The following is a 15846-nucleotide window of genomic DNA, read 5'->3' on the forward strand; positions in this document are numbered from 1 at the left end:
TCTCACTTTGCATGTCATGAGTCTATATAATATATTAGTTTCACCTTTTAAGTTGAATTACTGAAATAAATGAACTTTTGCACGATATTCTGGTTATCCGAGTTTCACCTGTAGTGTAAGCACGCAAACCAAACTTTATATTTACTCTATCAGGAAGGACTATATCACAAACCAATTAGCAGGAGTGTGTCATACTCTGGCAGAAGAGAGAACAGTCTGTCCACAATGTTTACTTTATTGCAGCTTGATAAAGAAATGAGCAAAACACTCCCCATATCTGTTATATCAATGGTCAATATTAAAATTACCATTAAGAGCTTCCTTATTTGTGATTGCACAAGAGAAGCTTAGCCCTCACAAGTCAGTGTCTTACCAGACTACTAATGGCAATACATCCGGACAGATCCCAATAAAACCTCTTTCCCAAACAATCAATATTTATAAAAAAAAAAAAAAGTTTTATTAAATCATTTAACTACATTGCACAAAGATATCAACAAGAACGAGGTCCGTACAGTTTCTACAGTTGAAACAAACAAAAAATTACAAAGTTACTAATAGAAGCAAAACAAAGCTGTAAAAAGGAGAAAACAGATGTACAATTCTGAGCATGCGTTTAAAAAAGTCCCATGTTGAATATCAACAGTGATCAAGTCCTCCAATACTCTGATGTGCGGACTATTGATACAGGTCTTCTCGGTCAGCTGAGTACACTTCGCCCTCCTGCAGCAAGGCGAAGTTCAAAAAGTGCGAGGGGCGGTGAACTTCATGGTAGAACTCTTTGGGGTTAGCCAGCTGTAATTCATACTTCATGTTGGGATCATGTCTAACACCTAGTGGGACAGAAACCTCAAGTTGATACAAAGGCGAGAAGCATACTAGTGCTACATCTTTGCTTTCCTCTAGTTTTATAAAACCCACACCGTTATGGAGAGCTAAATTACACAACGTTACATACCCATAAAGTTGTAGTTCCAAGATCCCTGTGCTGGCACCATGAAAAAGCCAAGGAACCGATCAGACAGCAGCATCTGGACTCTCTCGTAGTGAGATGGCAGGTAGCCTTTGGGGTTGTTTCCTTTATCGGTGTTCTGCCTCCCCCACTCATAACCGCTGGGTGTCAGTTTATAAGCAGTAAGTGTGCAGGACCCGGGGGTGAAACTGAGGAAAGAGAATGCGCCGTTGTGATAAATCATACAAACCATACATTACACTCCATAGGCCAAAGAAATGCAAGAATAAGGAAATCTTAGATCACGGAGAATAACAGGAGTTCTATTATGTATCAATGTAACATAAGCCGCACCGTGGGCATGGTAAGCAGTATATTTCTGACTGAGCAGCACTGGAAGATGCTCCTGAGGTAGAATGTTATGCCAGATAGAAAGAACGCTGCTTACTAAGTGCAGCTCCCAGTTACTGCCTACTATCTCCCCATTGTAACTGCGCTCCAGTGTCCCCTAGGGGACGAAGGAGAAAAATTATTTAATGTTTACTAACCTGCAAGTTATAATGATTGTTTTCTCCCCATCCCAGGCCGGATTATCAGCCATGACCTTAGCGTGAGTGGAAACATCTTGGGGAGACAGCTGTGGAGACTCGTTCGGCTGAGTGTGAACCCATCCTAAAGGCTCCATTTCCTAGAGGACAGAAAAGACTTTAAACACCTGTACACATGTATCTTCATACATACCCTTTTTGGACCATATACAGCAATATGTATGGCACGACTTAAGCGCTCCACCACAGGTAGTGATTCTGGTACTTTTTACCCTAAACTTGCACCTTATTCGCATTACAGCCGCATACAAAGTGGCTTATAGTGTGGTTATAGTGTGCTAAACACTAGGATTAGTATATCTGCTGCAAGGGAATTGGTACAAAGTTGCGTGTGCAGAACAGGTTCTGTTATCGCATCACAGAAATGCGATCACCTCTGCCTGATTGACAGGCAGAGGCGTTCGCGAGAAGGGACATTGGCGGCCAGCGTTGCCGGAAACGGGGGCGTGTCACGTACGCAGTTTCCTCGGCCTTGTAAGCCGCCCTACGACGGCAATCCTGAGTAAGCGCAGGCTTACTCAGACTGCCATTGCAGATGACCATCGCTCACAGATGTGATCACATTGCAAATGCAGGAAGGAGGTGGTATGCACTCCCTCCTGTATTTGCATCGCAAAGGATTGCATTTGCATTAGACCCTAAGTGTACAACGATGCGTGGTGTGAGGCATGTTGGGCTTCTCTTTTACCTTTTTACACAGGTTGGCGCCGGAGTTGCACTTAGCAGCTGTATGCAATGACCGCACCACTGTACCAATGCATTTTATGGGGTTACATTAGTGATGTGAATAAGACGCACTTTTTGTGAAGACTATGGTAGGGGCATGGTACAGGTTAGTTGCAAGGTCCATGGCACTCGAAACAGGACAATTTGGCACAAATGGCATAGGCGAATGTAGGCACTTGTGTAGAACACAATGCAAGCAGAAAACTGGTGTCACAAAACACTGATTACAATACTAATTGCCAAAGGTGGTGAATAATTCAACAGAGAGCCAAAGACAAACTGCTTGGACAACTTACCTTCAGGTACTCATGCTGTGGCAACTGGCTTGGCAAGTGAACAGTCTGATGAGTTCCCCACTGTGGCACCATCACAATGCAGCGAATTTCCTTCACCTGAGGGTTATCAGGCGGACTCACTCCATACAGATAGCCAGCAATCTTAGCACAACCAAATGTAAGGAAACAGAATCATTACAACACATTCCAACTACGATTCACACAAATGGCATCTAAACCTCAGAAGACAGCCTAAAATGGCAAAACCCTTTGTAGATGAGCGAGTGTAGCAGGCAAACTATGTTAGAAAATAGCCAGTTAGTGCTTTCATAACAGTATTTTGTTCTAGGGACAAAATGAAATGATCGTAAAATCTTTAGTTATAACCCCACCCAAGGGTGCAGTGACCATGTATTTAATGATTAAAATAAGCATTCATGTGATATGATTACGGAACATCAGTGGGATTACAGCGTAGCCTGCCATTATGTAACTGTGATGAATGAGAGAAATAATTGCCTCTGCATCACACGCAAGTGCACTTTATACCAGAGGAAGGAAAAGCCCACACGCTCAGTTTGTACAAGTCCATCCAGCAGGAACACTGACCTGAGCTCGCAAGTCCGAGATGCAGATAAATTTCTTTAACACATTCTTGGGCAAGATGTAGGTATAACCAGTTTCCTTGATATCATCGGAGGACACATAGATGTGGTTGGTTCGCAGGTGAAGATTAGCAGCAGATATCGCTCTGTAAAAACAAAACAATAAGTATTGTCCTGAAAGTAAAAATTGGCACATGCAGAAAAAAAACGTTCCAACAAGCAAAACTGACATGAAATATACAGAAATAGACTCAAACATACAATCCACAACACAAGCAAGCAAACAGTGAGCAGGAATCCCAGCATTTGAGACTAGCATCAAACATCCATGACAAATAGTCCTCGCCAGAACAGCATGTGATCCGACAGTAAACACAATAAGTGCGACGGCTCACAAATCACAGCACCACCCACACCCTGGATGTAGAGGTGTGCGCTGGCGTTTATATAACAGTCCGTATGAAACAGAAATGTTCTCATGTATGTACCTGACTCGCCACTCTGTCTTGGAGGAGAAGGTCTGCGTCTCATAGTTACTGGTGGTGGAAGTGATTATCTCATCCCCATGCTTGTTGACTGTACGTGTCTGAGTAGCAGTAAGCTGAGACTGTTCCTTTGTCTGCTTCTCAATTTCTGCGATCTGCTGTCTCTGCTGAGATGGGGCAGAGATTTCCATACCCAAGATGATATCTCTGATCTCAGACTGTGTTAGGGAAGCCACATTTACACTGAAAACAGAGATGATGCAGATTGGTTACAAAACACCACTTCCACAGCTTACAATGCTACATAATGAAGTGGCTCAGAATCTTAGAACAAACAAGACTTTGTAGAATGCACTTTTGGGGTAACCATTTAACCAGAGGGTAACCTGTAAAAACTGCCAGATGACTGGCTGTGGTTTTTAAATAAATACCAAACCCTTTGCATAGGTTGTCGGACTCATTTTATCTACCCAGGGAATAACTAAGATAATATACAAACCCTGGCTGCAAATGAAGAGAAAAAATATTCATACATTTTAAAACACTGGGGGTAGGCTTAAACATAGAGATCAGTCTAGGGTATCTTACTCTACATATATAAAAAAAAAAACAATTTTCTTACTTGTTCTTCTTTCCATAGTCTGCCAAAATCAGATCCTTCAGCTGAACTTCCACCTTAATCCATTCCTCATCTGTTAGTGTGGGCCAGATATGGTGAGGCTCGGTGATTGTCGTCTTGTCTGGCTTTAGGATCACCTTTGCGCGATCATTGTTGACATGCAGTGCTCGCAGAATCAAGATCAGTCGAGAGAATGCCTGCAGATAACAATTACATCCAACTGAGTAACATCATAGACAGAATCAAACATCATTTATGCTGAACTGAAACCTGTAGCACAGGTGATTGTAAAAAATCAGTCCCAATTTCAAACGGAGAACATTTATTTACAGTGTATGAAGAAATGGTCTTCAGCCAGTCATCATAGAGATTGAAGAGAACCATCTGTGGCTCAGTGGCCTTTAAGATCAGATCTCCAAACTTTTCCACCTTCAGACAGGCCTGGAAAGGCAGCTGCAGTTCAGATCCCTTGATTACGATGTTAGGGAAGTCCAACAAGTGTACCTGAGATTCAATTAGAAGAGGGAAAAATATAAGTCACTAAAAACAGCCAAGCCAACTTCACACAAGGATAGTTTGGAGTGTATTTTTGCCCTTACTTCCAGAGGATCCAACATGCCCTTCCTGGTAACAATGATTTGCTTCGGCTGCTCCTCTACTGGCAAAGAACGGATCAAAGCAGCAACTTCTTCTGCAGTTTTCCACTTCGCCAGCTACAAAATGAAGACATGAAGAAATGTAAATATTGAAACATAACTGCATCACTTAATCCAATCTCTTCCTTCATAGGGTCAAGAATGCTAGGGATTAAGGGCCTAATTGAGACCTGATCGCTGTGCTGCAAATTACACTGTCCTGCGATCAGATAGTCGCCGCCCAGGGAGAGTGAAAATTCTCCCCGTGCAAGTGTGCGATTGCATGTGTACGCTGTGGAAAAGTCCCCCTAGTCAACGGACAGCTGCAAATCCGTTTGCATTACACTCACCATCGAAAGTGCAGTGTGTGCGTAGCTCAATACTTTCTCCTCCAGTGCGAAGAAATCAGGCTGATCGGGGCCAGAGCTGACGTCACACACCCAGCCCTGAACATGCTTGGGAACGACTGCTTTTTTCCTGACACTCCCAGAAAACGGTCAGTTATAACCCACAAATGTCCGCTTCCTGTCAATCACCTTGCAAACGCTCGTGCAATCGAAATTTTCACAGCATCCTGTCGCTGTTTGGTGACGCACGTGCGCATTGAGGTGCATACGCAGTCGTTCGATAATCGCCCGCTGTGTGAAAACGTACTGCAGTGATCAGGTCTGAATCGTGCCCTAAGCCACAGTGGATAAACCCATCAAACCAAGTCAGAAATTGAATATATGACCTACTTAACCTTCCTCTAAAAAAAGTAGAGTACAGGATCACTGCACTTTAGAAAGGCTGAACTTTTATTTTAACCAATACATTCTTAAATACAGAGTTGCTACAAGGTCATGAAGACCAGCTGTTACTCCACATACCTGACCCAATCGCTTCTGTCCTGCCCACACAGAAGTGTGGATAATTTTCAGGAAAAGCTGTCCAGTCCTGGGGTTAAATATGAAAATGGCTCCATTGATGGGCTTGGTTGTCAAGTTACCTTCAAAAGTCTAACAGAAGAAAAGAATAAAAAGAAAACATAAGAAGTCTGGTAACTAGTATTATTCACCGCTCCCCTTATATAGTTTGCAGCCAAAGCACCTGTGGCACATTATTATTAACAGTTTCTTATATAGCGCAGCATATTCGGTTGCGCTTTACAATTAGAACAACAGTAATAGAACAAAACTGTGTAAAAACAGACAGACATAGGGTAGGAAGGCACTGCTCGCAAGCATACAAATCACATAAGCCGTACCTTGTGGATGGTCACTCTGTAGACATTTGTGTCATCCACAAACCAGATGATCTGATTGGAGAAGAGCTCGCCATAGTTCTGGGAGGACAAGTAAGGCTCAGTGGGCTCAGAGGAATACAGCTGCAAACCCTTACGGATGCGCTCACGCAGCACATAGAGGGCAGGGTTTGCTTTCATTATCTTGGCCATTGCTTGCTGTATCAGGGGCTTGCCTCCAGGGAACCAATTGCCATAGGCACTAAAAACAAACAAACAAAGAAGCTGCCTGTTACACCCAGACATAATCGCAGCATACAGCTCAGTCCATCATCTACAGATGTAAATATTATCCATCATTAAAGAGTTTCTCACCTGTGAAGGTTATAGGCCAAGTCTATGGCAATCAGCACACCGGTGGGCGATGGGTATATACTCATGTTATCAGTAGTGTAGTCCAGGAACTTTGCACGAGCATATCGCTCAATGTCATGGGAATCATAATCTCCCCATCTCAACTGGATATCAATCCAGTACTTCTGTGTGGTAGTGCTATCCATTACATCCCTGCAGGAGACAATGCACACGCGGTCAGCTCAATGTTATAAGCAACACCCAATTCATCTTCTAGGATAGTTTGCTGTAAAACAATCTAAAACCTGTACTACCAATTACTGCTAAAACAGAGGGTGGTGTTCAAAGGTCAGGAAAGGAACAAAACTGCTCCACAGATTGGTGGGTTAAATGTTGAAATGAAGAGCTGAAAATATTACAGTGTAACAATTTACTGAGAACACAAAGTACATACTTGGAGTCAGCAAGCAGAGATGGGCGGGACACGTTCCACTTGTAGGAAGCAAAAAGCAAGATATCAGCACAAGATGAGTTCATCTTATAAGACTTCCTAGGGTGGATGGTCTCCTTCTGAACAGTCTCAATTTCCAGAGCATCGAGCTCTTGGTCAAACACCTGAAATACACAGGATTCATAGGAAGTGTCAACAGGACTTATTACACACTTCAAGTCACAGTGATCAAGAGGACAACAGCACAAGACATCTCCAACATGATAGAGGCATACCTGACACAGGTCCATGACAATGCTCTCATGGATCTTCTGCCACAAGTGGGCCCTGAAGATCTGAATCAAAGAGATCTTTAATGTGGGAATTTTGCCATGCATGAAAATGCCAGTCAAATCCAATTGCACCTGGAATCCAACATATACCTACAAGAAAATAAAACCAGTGGTGATTAACAGGAATGGTAAGCCATTAAGCACTGCAATTTGTATGCACCAATTAGAGACATACATTAGCTCTGTTGATTGTGGGAGACCACCAGAGAGTGAATCTTCTGTTGGGGATCTGGTTCAGACCAGACCTCTGAGCATTGGTCAATTTCTTCCACTTCATAGATTCTTCAAAGCCGCTGGCTTTTTCCCTGGTAACACAAAACACAGTAAGATATCAGAGGGCAGAGGAAGACTAATAAATGTCCCTGGAGAGTTTGAACATTCGCTTTCGCTGCTTACAGTAGGTACAGTAGTATGCTCTAGTCAAACAATGAACATTAGGCTACCACATAATGTTGACCAAAGTCCATGATTTATAGCTTAATATTAGGTATCCGAAAACATTTTTTGTATTTTTTTTTTTACTTCGAGGTAACATTTGTGTATTTGTTGTATTTAGAAAGTGTAAAAACCTACCAGAAAAGACCCTCCCAAGTGGGGAAGTAAGTGCCTTTGAATAGTGTGTGCTCCAGAATGCCTTCCACGCCTCCAAGTGCCTGGATCATGTCTGTCCGGTAATTATTCAGATTCCAGAGCTTCCCATCGTGACGCTGATGTGTCCACCAGAATGGGTTCTGTTTCAGTACCTGATGGATCAAGCAGCATGGGTCAGTACACTGCATGCACAGAAGGCAGAAAAACAAACAGCTGACTATAGACATAAAATTACCTGGTACTGCTTGAAATCGGTACGAACTCTCCAACCCTTGTCGTAAGCCAGGGTGTGCCGGTCCTTCTGGAAGAGCGTGTTTATGCGTGGAATACCTCTATCCCATGAATCCTCCAAGTCCTCCAGAGTAAGACGCCTTTAATAAGTTAAGATAACGTTTTCAGTACCAATCACAAAATTGTAACCTGGAACAGGAACTGGAAAGGCTGCCTCCTTTACCTGTTCTGAGCAATGGCCTCTTGTCTTTTCAGAGCATATTCAGCCCACACTCTCTGCGAGTCAATAAACTCGCTCTCCCAGGGCTGGATGTAGCGATACAAGTTAGGAATCAGCTGATCCTCCTCGTGGCTCATACCAGACCGGAAATGGGTGATCCCAACGTCTGTCTGCTTAGACCATCTGTTCACAAATGGAAAGTTAAATGCAGGAAGGATAAATGCAAGAAAATAGGATTTTGGTACTTACCAGGTAAATCCTTTTCTTTGAATCCATAGGGGGCACTGGAGTACTCTTGGGATATGGACGGGCGTAGCCGAACAAAGGCACTGAATATTCAAATTTAGGACTCTCCCCCCCCTCCATATCCCCAAGTACCTCAGTGTACTTTGCCAGTGTTTTTTACTGAGCGAACAGGATATAGAGAGGTTGACAATGGAGAATCCCTATAACATAACGGACAACCACAAAGTTGATCCGTAACCTTATTGTCAACTAAACAGTTGACACCTTAACCGATAGAACTTTATAATTTGAGCCAATTGGTGAAAATGTGTTACCCTAAGCTCCTTCGAGCTTAATACCATCCAAGTTAAATTTGTTCACTAAGCTCCCTTGAGCTTACAACAACCCAGGTAAAACTGCTCTGGGTGGGCGTCCAGTGCCCCCTATGGATTCAAAGAAAAGGATTTACCTGGTAAGTACCAAAATCCTATTTTCTTTACCATCCACTAGGGGTCACTGGAGTACTCTTGGGACGTACCAAAGCTTCCCTCGTGGGCGGGAGAGCTGTTTGATACTTGTAACAGTAGGCAGCCAAAGCTAAATGCTGATGGCGCCACCATTCATAACGTGTAAACGTGCACAAACGTGGTGCACTAAAGGCTATGTAGCCGCGTCGTAGACGCTCCACGACCCGCTGGGTGTGACATTCCCACAGAACCTGTGGGATGCTATTACTGACGTAGGCGATTGTAACTTAGCCTTAAAGTAAGCCTGACTTGTAGTCATTATTATCCAACCGGATAAAATCTGCTGAGAAACTGGCTAACCCCAGTTTGCAGTATCATATAGAACAAACCACGTATTCATATCACGTACTACATATATAAACGCGTAACGCGTGTACCACATTCAGAATTTTAGAATGTGCTGTCCCCACAGGAACCACTATTGGTATATTGATGTGAAGAATACGAAAGCGGATTTCGTCGGAAGATCTGCTTTGTAATGAGAAAACTCAAATACGGTGGCTTGGAATACAAGGCACCCAAATATGAAAACAAAATCCTTGCCGAAGCACCCTTGGCGAAGCCAAGGCTAGAAGAAAAATGTTTTCCAAAGTGAGAACTTAATACCCATTTGTTGTAAGGGTTCAAAAATATGAAACTTAATTCCCATTTGTTGAAAGGATTCCAAAATATGAAAACTAAGAAATCTGAACCCAACCTTAAATCGCCTGGCGCTGTAGGTGGGATAAATAGAGTCTGAACTTTGGTGACACCTTGTAGAAAGATGTTTACAGACGTAAATAGAGGCAAACGCTTTGAAAATAAGTTTACCACACAGATACCTGCACTCTTAGTGCAGATGAACGCAGTTTTCCATCCCATCCCGTTTAACAGAATACGGGTACTTGAAGTATGATGTTGGAAACTTCCGAGGTTTATAACCTATGTAAGCACACGAAATTTTTTTTAATTATGAGCTGCCTTAAGCGGCTTACTATTTCGCAACATGGTTGGTATAACCGATACTGTAATTCTCTATTTTTTAAGAGAGCGGTCTGAACTCTCACCCCGTCAACCGCAGCTGCGGTACATAGATAATAGGTACATAGGTAACTATGGGTAAAAGAACGTTCCGTGATGTAACAGGTTGGCCGTATTATGAGCGGGCCAAGATCGTGTGCAAGTATTACTTGAAAATTCGAGAAGCAAACTTCTCCGAAACCCATGAGATACCACCAGTATGACTGTGACGAACTGTCTTCTGATCCGTTTTGGCAACGAAGAGAGAAGCGGAAAATGGTGGAGCCAGATACACGATGCTGAATGACCCCATGAATGTGATGTACACATACTGAGCTTTTGTAATTGTGGCGAGATGCCATTATGTATACTTGGGGTAACCGCCTTCTGTGGACTCACATATGAAACACCTCTGGATTTAATGTCCAGTTTTCAAGATCCAAACCCTGACGGGTGAGATCTTTTGTCTAACAAATGTCCACTCACGGATTGATGTCTTGACATTTTCACATAATGGCGTTCTGAGCCATTGAAGATTTGAGTTACCTGCCGCATTGCCATGCGGCTTCTTGGTTTTCACTGGTTGTTGTGTATGCAACTGCCGTTGCTTTGTTTGACTGCTTAAGGGCAGCGTGAGCCAGGCATGAAAAAACAAAATTACATGAAACTCACGGTTGTTCCTGTCCACAGAAATCTTTAGTAAAAAGCGAAAGATTTATTCGTTCTGAAGAGAACCCAGAGTCTATCCCTGGTCAGACTGAAAACGAATCATTTATTGCATTGTAAAATGCACAGAGTTCTAGGACATTTATCTATTGCATTGTAAAATGCACAGAGTTCTAGGACATTTATTGACAGCAATCTGTCGTGTTTTAGAACCTTTGCGTTGAAAACACATCTTTATTCTTAATAAGTGAATACACCAATGTACCGCTGTGCGTGTACCTTTGTTCTTGCTGGTGTAGTAGGTAAAAGTCTTTGATTTACCTTATTTATAATCTTACCTAGGAATTGACATCGTTTAGACCGACTTAGATGTGATTGTTTTCGAACTTAATCTGCTACCGCAGTATACCTTAGTAGCGCAAGATAGAGGAACTTTGTTGATACATAGTTCTTATGTGAGATGAGCGATTATTCCAACATCACTTTGGTAAATACCGGAAGCGATAAGCAACGGTATAAATGAAATGGTTAATGGTTGTGGCGATTTGCAAACGCTAGAACCTGTGATGAAGAAACCGGACTGGGTAAATACGCATTGTGAAGATCAAATGCAATTATACAATTTTGTGGCTGCAATAAGCAAAAACTAACTGCAGAAAATCCATTTTCTAACTGTAGTAAATGACTTGCTGATTGATATTGCAACGGAGCTGTTTGATTTTGCTCAAACAGACGGGAATAAGTAATTTTGTGTTGGCGTACTATTGCCTGGTTTATAAACCAGCAAAGACTAAATGACAACCTGCCAAACCGTTCGCCAGAAGCAGTTTTGTACTCTAAGCTGTAAATAGCTGAGACATATATGAGTTGAAGTCATGAAACCTCGCAAATGTAACCTGAAAAGACGCACTTCCACAATTGTAAAAGAGGTCATCAAACCACTGGCTTGCTGACTGTAACGTCCTGTCGTTACAAGGCGTGAGTGATTTTTATAAAGGAATAAAACGCCGTTACAAGTATATTTTATGCGCTAATGGCAGAATATCGTAAAGGGATAAAATGTCGTTACACATATATCCAATTTAGGAGCAAACAAGCTCTGGCCTTGTCGCGCTTAACTAGCGACATTGAAAATAACCGGCGTTAGCAAAAGCTTTACAGATATACTCTGCAGCTTCTTTTAACCGTGATCGGCATGGTTTCATACATAGATTCTAGTGACCCAAATGTATCTGTGGTTTTTATAATGTTTGACAAACGCATATACCAATGGCGGATCGCGTCCTTTTGGAAACGATTATGTATGGTTGTCCAAAACCCCGCACTATCTGAATGCTGGACTAATGTACCCTTCTCACTTGTAGTTATCGGTGTGAGATTTGACATAGAATCGTGCATTAAATTATAAGACTAGTGAAATAAACACTCTGGTACCCAAAGGAAAATTGTCACTTTGGAAAGATTGTCTTTTGTTAGCGCTGGCGGAGTTATTCTGAGACTCCGATTACCGCTGTTTTAATTTGAATTGCCAATGTTAACATTTTTAGTCTGCACTAGAGCCTTATTCGCTATGTAGACAGACATCATAATAGGCAACAGACAGACACTTGCACGACTTAATAACATTATTATATGGCATATATATCTATATATATATGTTATTGCTGAACAGCATATTTATTAGGAAACTAAAGTCTTTATGTGAAAAGCAGTTCACATGGGCATGAAACCCGAACCAAATTCCTACTAACACCCCTGCGCCTTCTGGTGGCTTAAAGATGTAGGGCAGGAATGTTCTAGAATTATCTTGAACTAAAAAATTCCCACTAACACCCCTGCGCCTCCTTGTGGAGCAGAGGTGTATGGTCTGGAATTATAACTGGAAAACCAGCAATGATTAAAATGGCCGTCATGCCATGCTTTCCCAGAAAATCACAGTACAGGTTACCTGCTGCAGTTTTAATATAGGCTTAATAGCCTATTATACAGTTACTTTGCCCAGGTGTAGGATACAGTAAAATATATGCATTTATTCAAATAATATGAGCACTGCCTGCAGTGTATTTATCTTGCAACTGTAACCAAAAATAACAGAAAACATGGTTAAACGTGCAATAGGTTATGCCACTGATAACCTATTGCCAGCCAAAGCCTCATATATATATTATATATATATACAAAGTGTTTACACATATAATCACAGTTCATACTGATATTATAGACAGTTTCGCCAGCAAAAGCTTCATAATATGTATATATATAAAACGTGCTGAAACATCACAGTACACAGTGTACATTGTTTAACGTGCTGCGCTGCTTGTGTATTTTGAACCCCTGCAGCCTTTGCTGCTGCTATGGGTATTATTCCCCCCCCCCCTGCATCCCTTACCTGCAGCGTACGGAGATCGGGAGCAGGGAGAGCAGGAGAGCCTGAATCTAGCGCCGGGGAGCCGTCCGGCAGCTGCTTCCTACAGCAGTACACAGTCTCCCTGTGTCTGCGGTGTCTCTCTGGAAGAGTGGCCTGCGTCCTTTAGTGACGTGCGGCCGCTCTCTTAAGTAGAGGAGCGTCTCGGCGGCGTGTAGCGGTGCCGGGCCATCAGAGCAGTGAGAGCGGCCGGCGTCTGAGTGACGTGCGGCCGCTCTGCTTAGTTGAGCGCCCGGAGAATGTCGGCGGCGTGTAACGGTGCCGCATCAGAGCAGTGAGAGCGGCCGGCGTCTGAGTGACGTGCGGCCGCTCTGCTTAGTTCAGCCCAGGAGAATGTCGGTGGCGTGTAGCGGTGCCGTGCCCTCAGAGCAGTGAGAGCGGCCGGCGTCTGAGTGACGTGCGGCCGCTCTGCTTAGTACAGCGCACGGAGATTCTCGTACCGGGCCATCAGCGCAGTGAGAGCGGCCAACGTCTGAGTGACGTGCGGCCGCTCTGCGCATCGTTCAGCAAGACCTTCAGCGGCGTGCTCTTTCTACAGTATAACACTCACGTGCTCAGCGGCTATGGCATTTCTACAGTATAACACTCACACACAGCAGGGCGGCAGCGTGAGCTGACCGCCCTGACACTCATACCTTGTGCCGCCTTCTCTTCTCTCTGCAAGCTCCGTTTCAGCCTCATCTTGGCTGTGACGGAGCTTCTGTAAGCTCCTTGCAGCTGTAGATCCTTCCAGCTCTTTGTCTTATCCTGGCTGTGACGGAGCTTCTTTCTGTAAGCTCCGTTCAGTTTGCAGGAGACAGTGGCTGCCTGTGGCTGTGAGGGTGCTCTTTGTGAGGACCGACACGCCATGCGCTTGCCTATAGCGCCTGTGGCTGTGAGGGTGCTCTTTGTGAGGACCGACACGCCATCCGCTGCCTTGCAGCGGCACCATCCCGGACCCATGTTTTTCCATAAACTGAGACGGGAAGTGTAAAAATTAAAAATAAAAATCTGAAAAGTGGCCATTGCCACAAGCCGATGTTCATCTGTGAGCACCGAAAAAACACTGGCAAAGTACACTGAGGTACTTGGGGATATAGAGGGGGGGGAGAGTCCTAAATTTGAATATTCAGTGCCTTTGTTCGGCTACGCCCGTCCATATCCCAAGAGTACTCCAGTGACCCCTAGTGGATGATAAAGAAAATACTAGTGTGTTGTAGTAGTTGCGCTGCGGAAAGATTATGTTCAGTGTTATTTAACCAAGCTTCATAAGTACTAGGTGATTCATCGCGCCCTATGGGCGCTCTTCACACCGTCGTAAGGGGCTACGCCCCCTTAACCCTTGCACACCCTTGTGGCGTGCAATATTTTTATTATATGGAGTATTACATCCAATCATAATTGTGTGAGTGGATAAATATTGCACGGACAAAGGGCGTGCATTGGTTAAGGGGTGGAAGCCCCTTGCAACGGTGTGAACAGCGCACGCAGGGCCTGGTGAATCACCTAGTAGGTGCTTTGGTTGGGGGAGTAGGGGGTGCGGGGAAGAGGCGGATTGGATCCTGGGGTGCCATGGGGGGGGGGGCGGTTGCGGAGGTGCCGCAGGTGGGGGAGGGTGCGTGGGTGCCGCGGGTGGTGGTCCGGAGCCGCTGCGGGTGGGGGAGGAGCAGTTACGGGGTTGCCCCAGGTGGGGGAGGGGTGGATGCGGTGGTGTGGCGGGGGTACGGGTGGGGGGTTGCTGTGGGTGGGGGAGGGGGTCCGGAGCTATCGCGGGCGCTGGAGGGGGTGTGAGGGTGCCGCGGATGGGGCTCGGAGGTACTGTGAGTGGGGGAAGGGCAGGTAATGCTTATCCTGCTTCTCCTCCTGTCAGCAGCTAAGCTGCTGTCCTCCCTTTGGCAGTGGCTCTCCCGGAGACTCGCACAGCAGCCAGTCACTATTGTTTGTGCCGGTGTCCCACCGCGCCGCATTACAGGGAAGATGTACGCAATAAACTACAGCTCCCAGCAGCCCTAAGGGGTGTAATGCTTCGGTGCTAAGGGCTGCTGACAGCTGTAGTTTATGTAGTGCATCTACTTCCCTGTAATGCGGCGCATTGGGACACTGGTGCTAACAATAGTGACTGGCTGGCAGAACTGTGTGACTGGCTGAATCAATGTAAAAGGTGAGAGTTCTGTGCAGTGTTAGTGTCAGTGACACTATACACAGGCCGGCGCTAGCTGCTCAGCAAAGGGATGCAGTGCAGGGAGGCACCAGGAAGGAGAGGCGTTCTCCCTGCTCTGCATCCCTGTGCTGAGCTGCTGCTGCTATCCCTGCTGCTGCCGGCTGCAGTCACACATGCAGCGGCACCGGCAGCACAAAGCCTCCTCTCCCCCCTCCCCTCCCCTGTGTGACATTCAGTGGCCGGGAGGGAGCCAAACTGGGCAGAGCTAGATGGGAGTAAGGGGTGGAGCTAGACGGGACCATGCTGCAGCAGGAGGATGAGCTGCTACAGCTTCGGCCAGCCAGACTTCATTAGATAAGTGTCTGGAAAGAGAGTGAGTGTGTGTGTAGATATACAGTGTCTGTGTATACTGTATATATGTGTGACTGTGTATGTGTGTAATGTATGTACAGTATGTATGTGTTTGTATATGTGTGTGTGTGTGTGTGTGTGTGACTGCTGCATAATGTGTGTAAGTGTTGCTGGTACAGGGGGCGTTACGTGTGTAAGCGTCACTGG

General features: G+C 44.7%; 1 protein-coding gene and 1 non-coding gene across 3 annotated transcripts in view; both read right to left on the reverse strand.

The window, feature by feature from the left end:
- Nucleotides 1-217: 217 nt before the first annotated feature.
- The window catches only part of PRPF8 (pre-mRNA processing factor 8), an 86743-nt gene continuing 71114 nt past the window's right edge, over nt 218-15846 (reverse strand). For both annotated transcript variants that reach the window (XM_063956094.1, XM_063956093.1), the window contains exons 26-43: nt 8310-8489; nt 8091-8226; nt 7838-8007; nt 7440-7569; nt 7208-7354; nt 6936-7096; nt 6503-6694; nt 6152-6389; nt 5775-5903; nt 4870-4983; nt 4601-4774; nt 4274-4467; nt 3655-3894; nt 3171-3312; nt 2583-2723; nt 1501-1640; nt 959-1161; nt 218-833 (exon numbers count right to left, since the gene is read on the reverse strand). In XM_063956094.1, coding sequence (XP_063812164.1) covers nt 679-833; nt 959-1161; nt 1501-1640; nt 2583-2723; nt 3171-3312; nt 3655-3894; nt 4274-4467; nt 4601-4774; nt 4870-4983; nt 5775-5903; nt 6152-6389; nt 6503-6694; nt 6936-7096; nt 7208-7354; nt 7440-7569; nt 7838-8007; nt 8091-8226; nt 8310-8489 — 2986 coding nt within the window. In that variant the 3' untranslated portion in view covers nt 218-678. The remainder of the gene's footprint in view (nt 834-958; nt 1162-1500; nt 1641-2582; nt 2724-3170; nt 3313-3654; nt 3895-4273; nt 4468-4600; nt 4775-4869; nt 4984-5774; nt 5904-6151; nt 6390-6502; nt 6695-6935; nt 7097-7207; nt 7355-7439; nt 7570-7837; nt 8008-8090; nt 8227-8309; nt 8490-15846) is intronic.
- LOC135054157 (U5 spliceosomal RNA) lies at nt 10686-10801 on the reverse strand. Its single transcript, XR_010243396.1, has one exon. It is a non-coding gene; the product is annotated as a U5 spliceosomal RNA (small nuclear RNA).

The sequence above is a fragment of the Pseudophryne corroboree genome, chromosome 2 (genome assembly GCF_028390025.1).
Source record: "Pseudophryne corroboree isolate aPseCor3 chromosome 2, aPseCor3.hap2, whole genome shotgun sequence".
NCBI lineage: Eukaryota > Metazoa > Chordata > Amphibia > Anura > Myobatrachidae > Pseudophryne > Pseudophryne corroboree.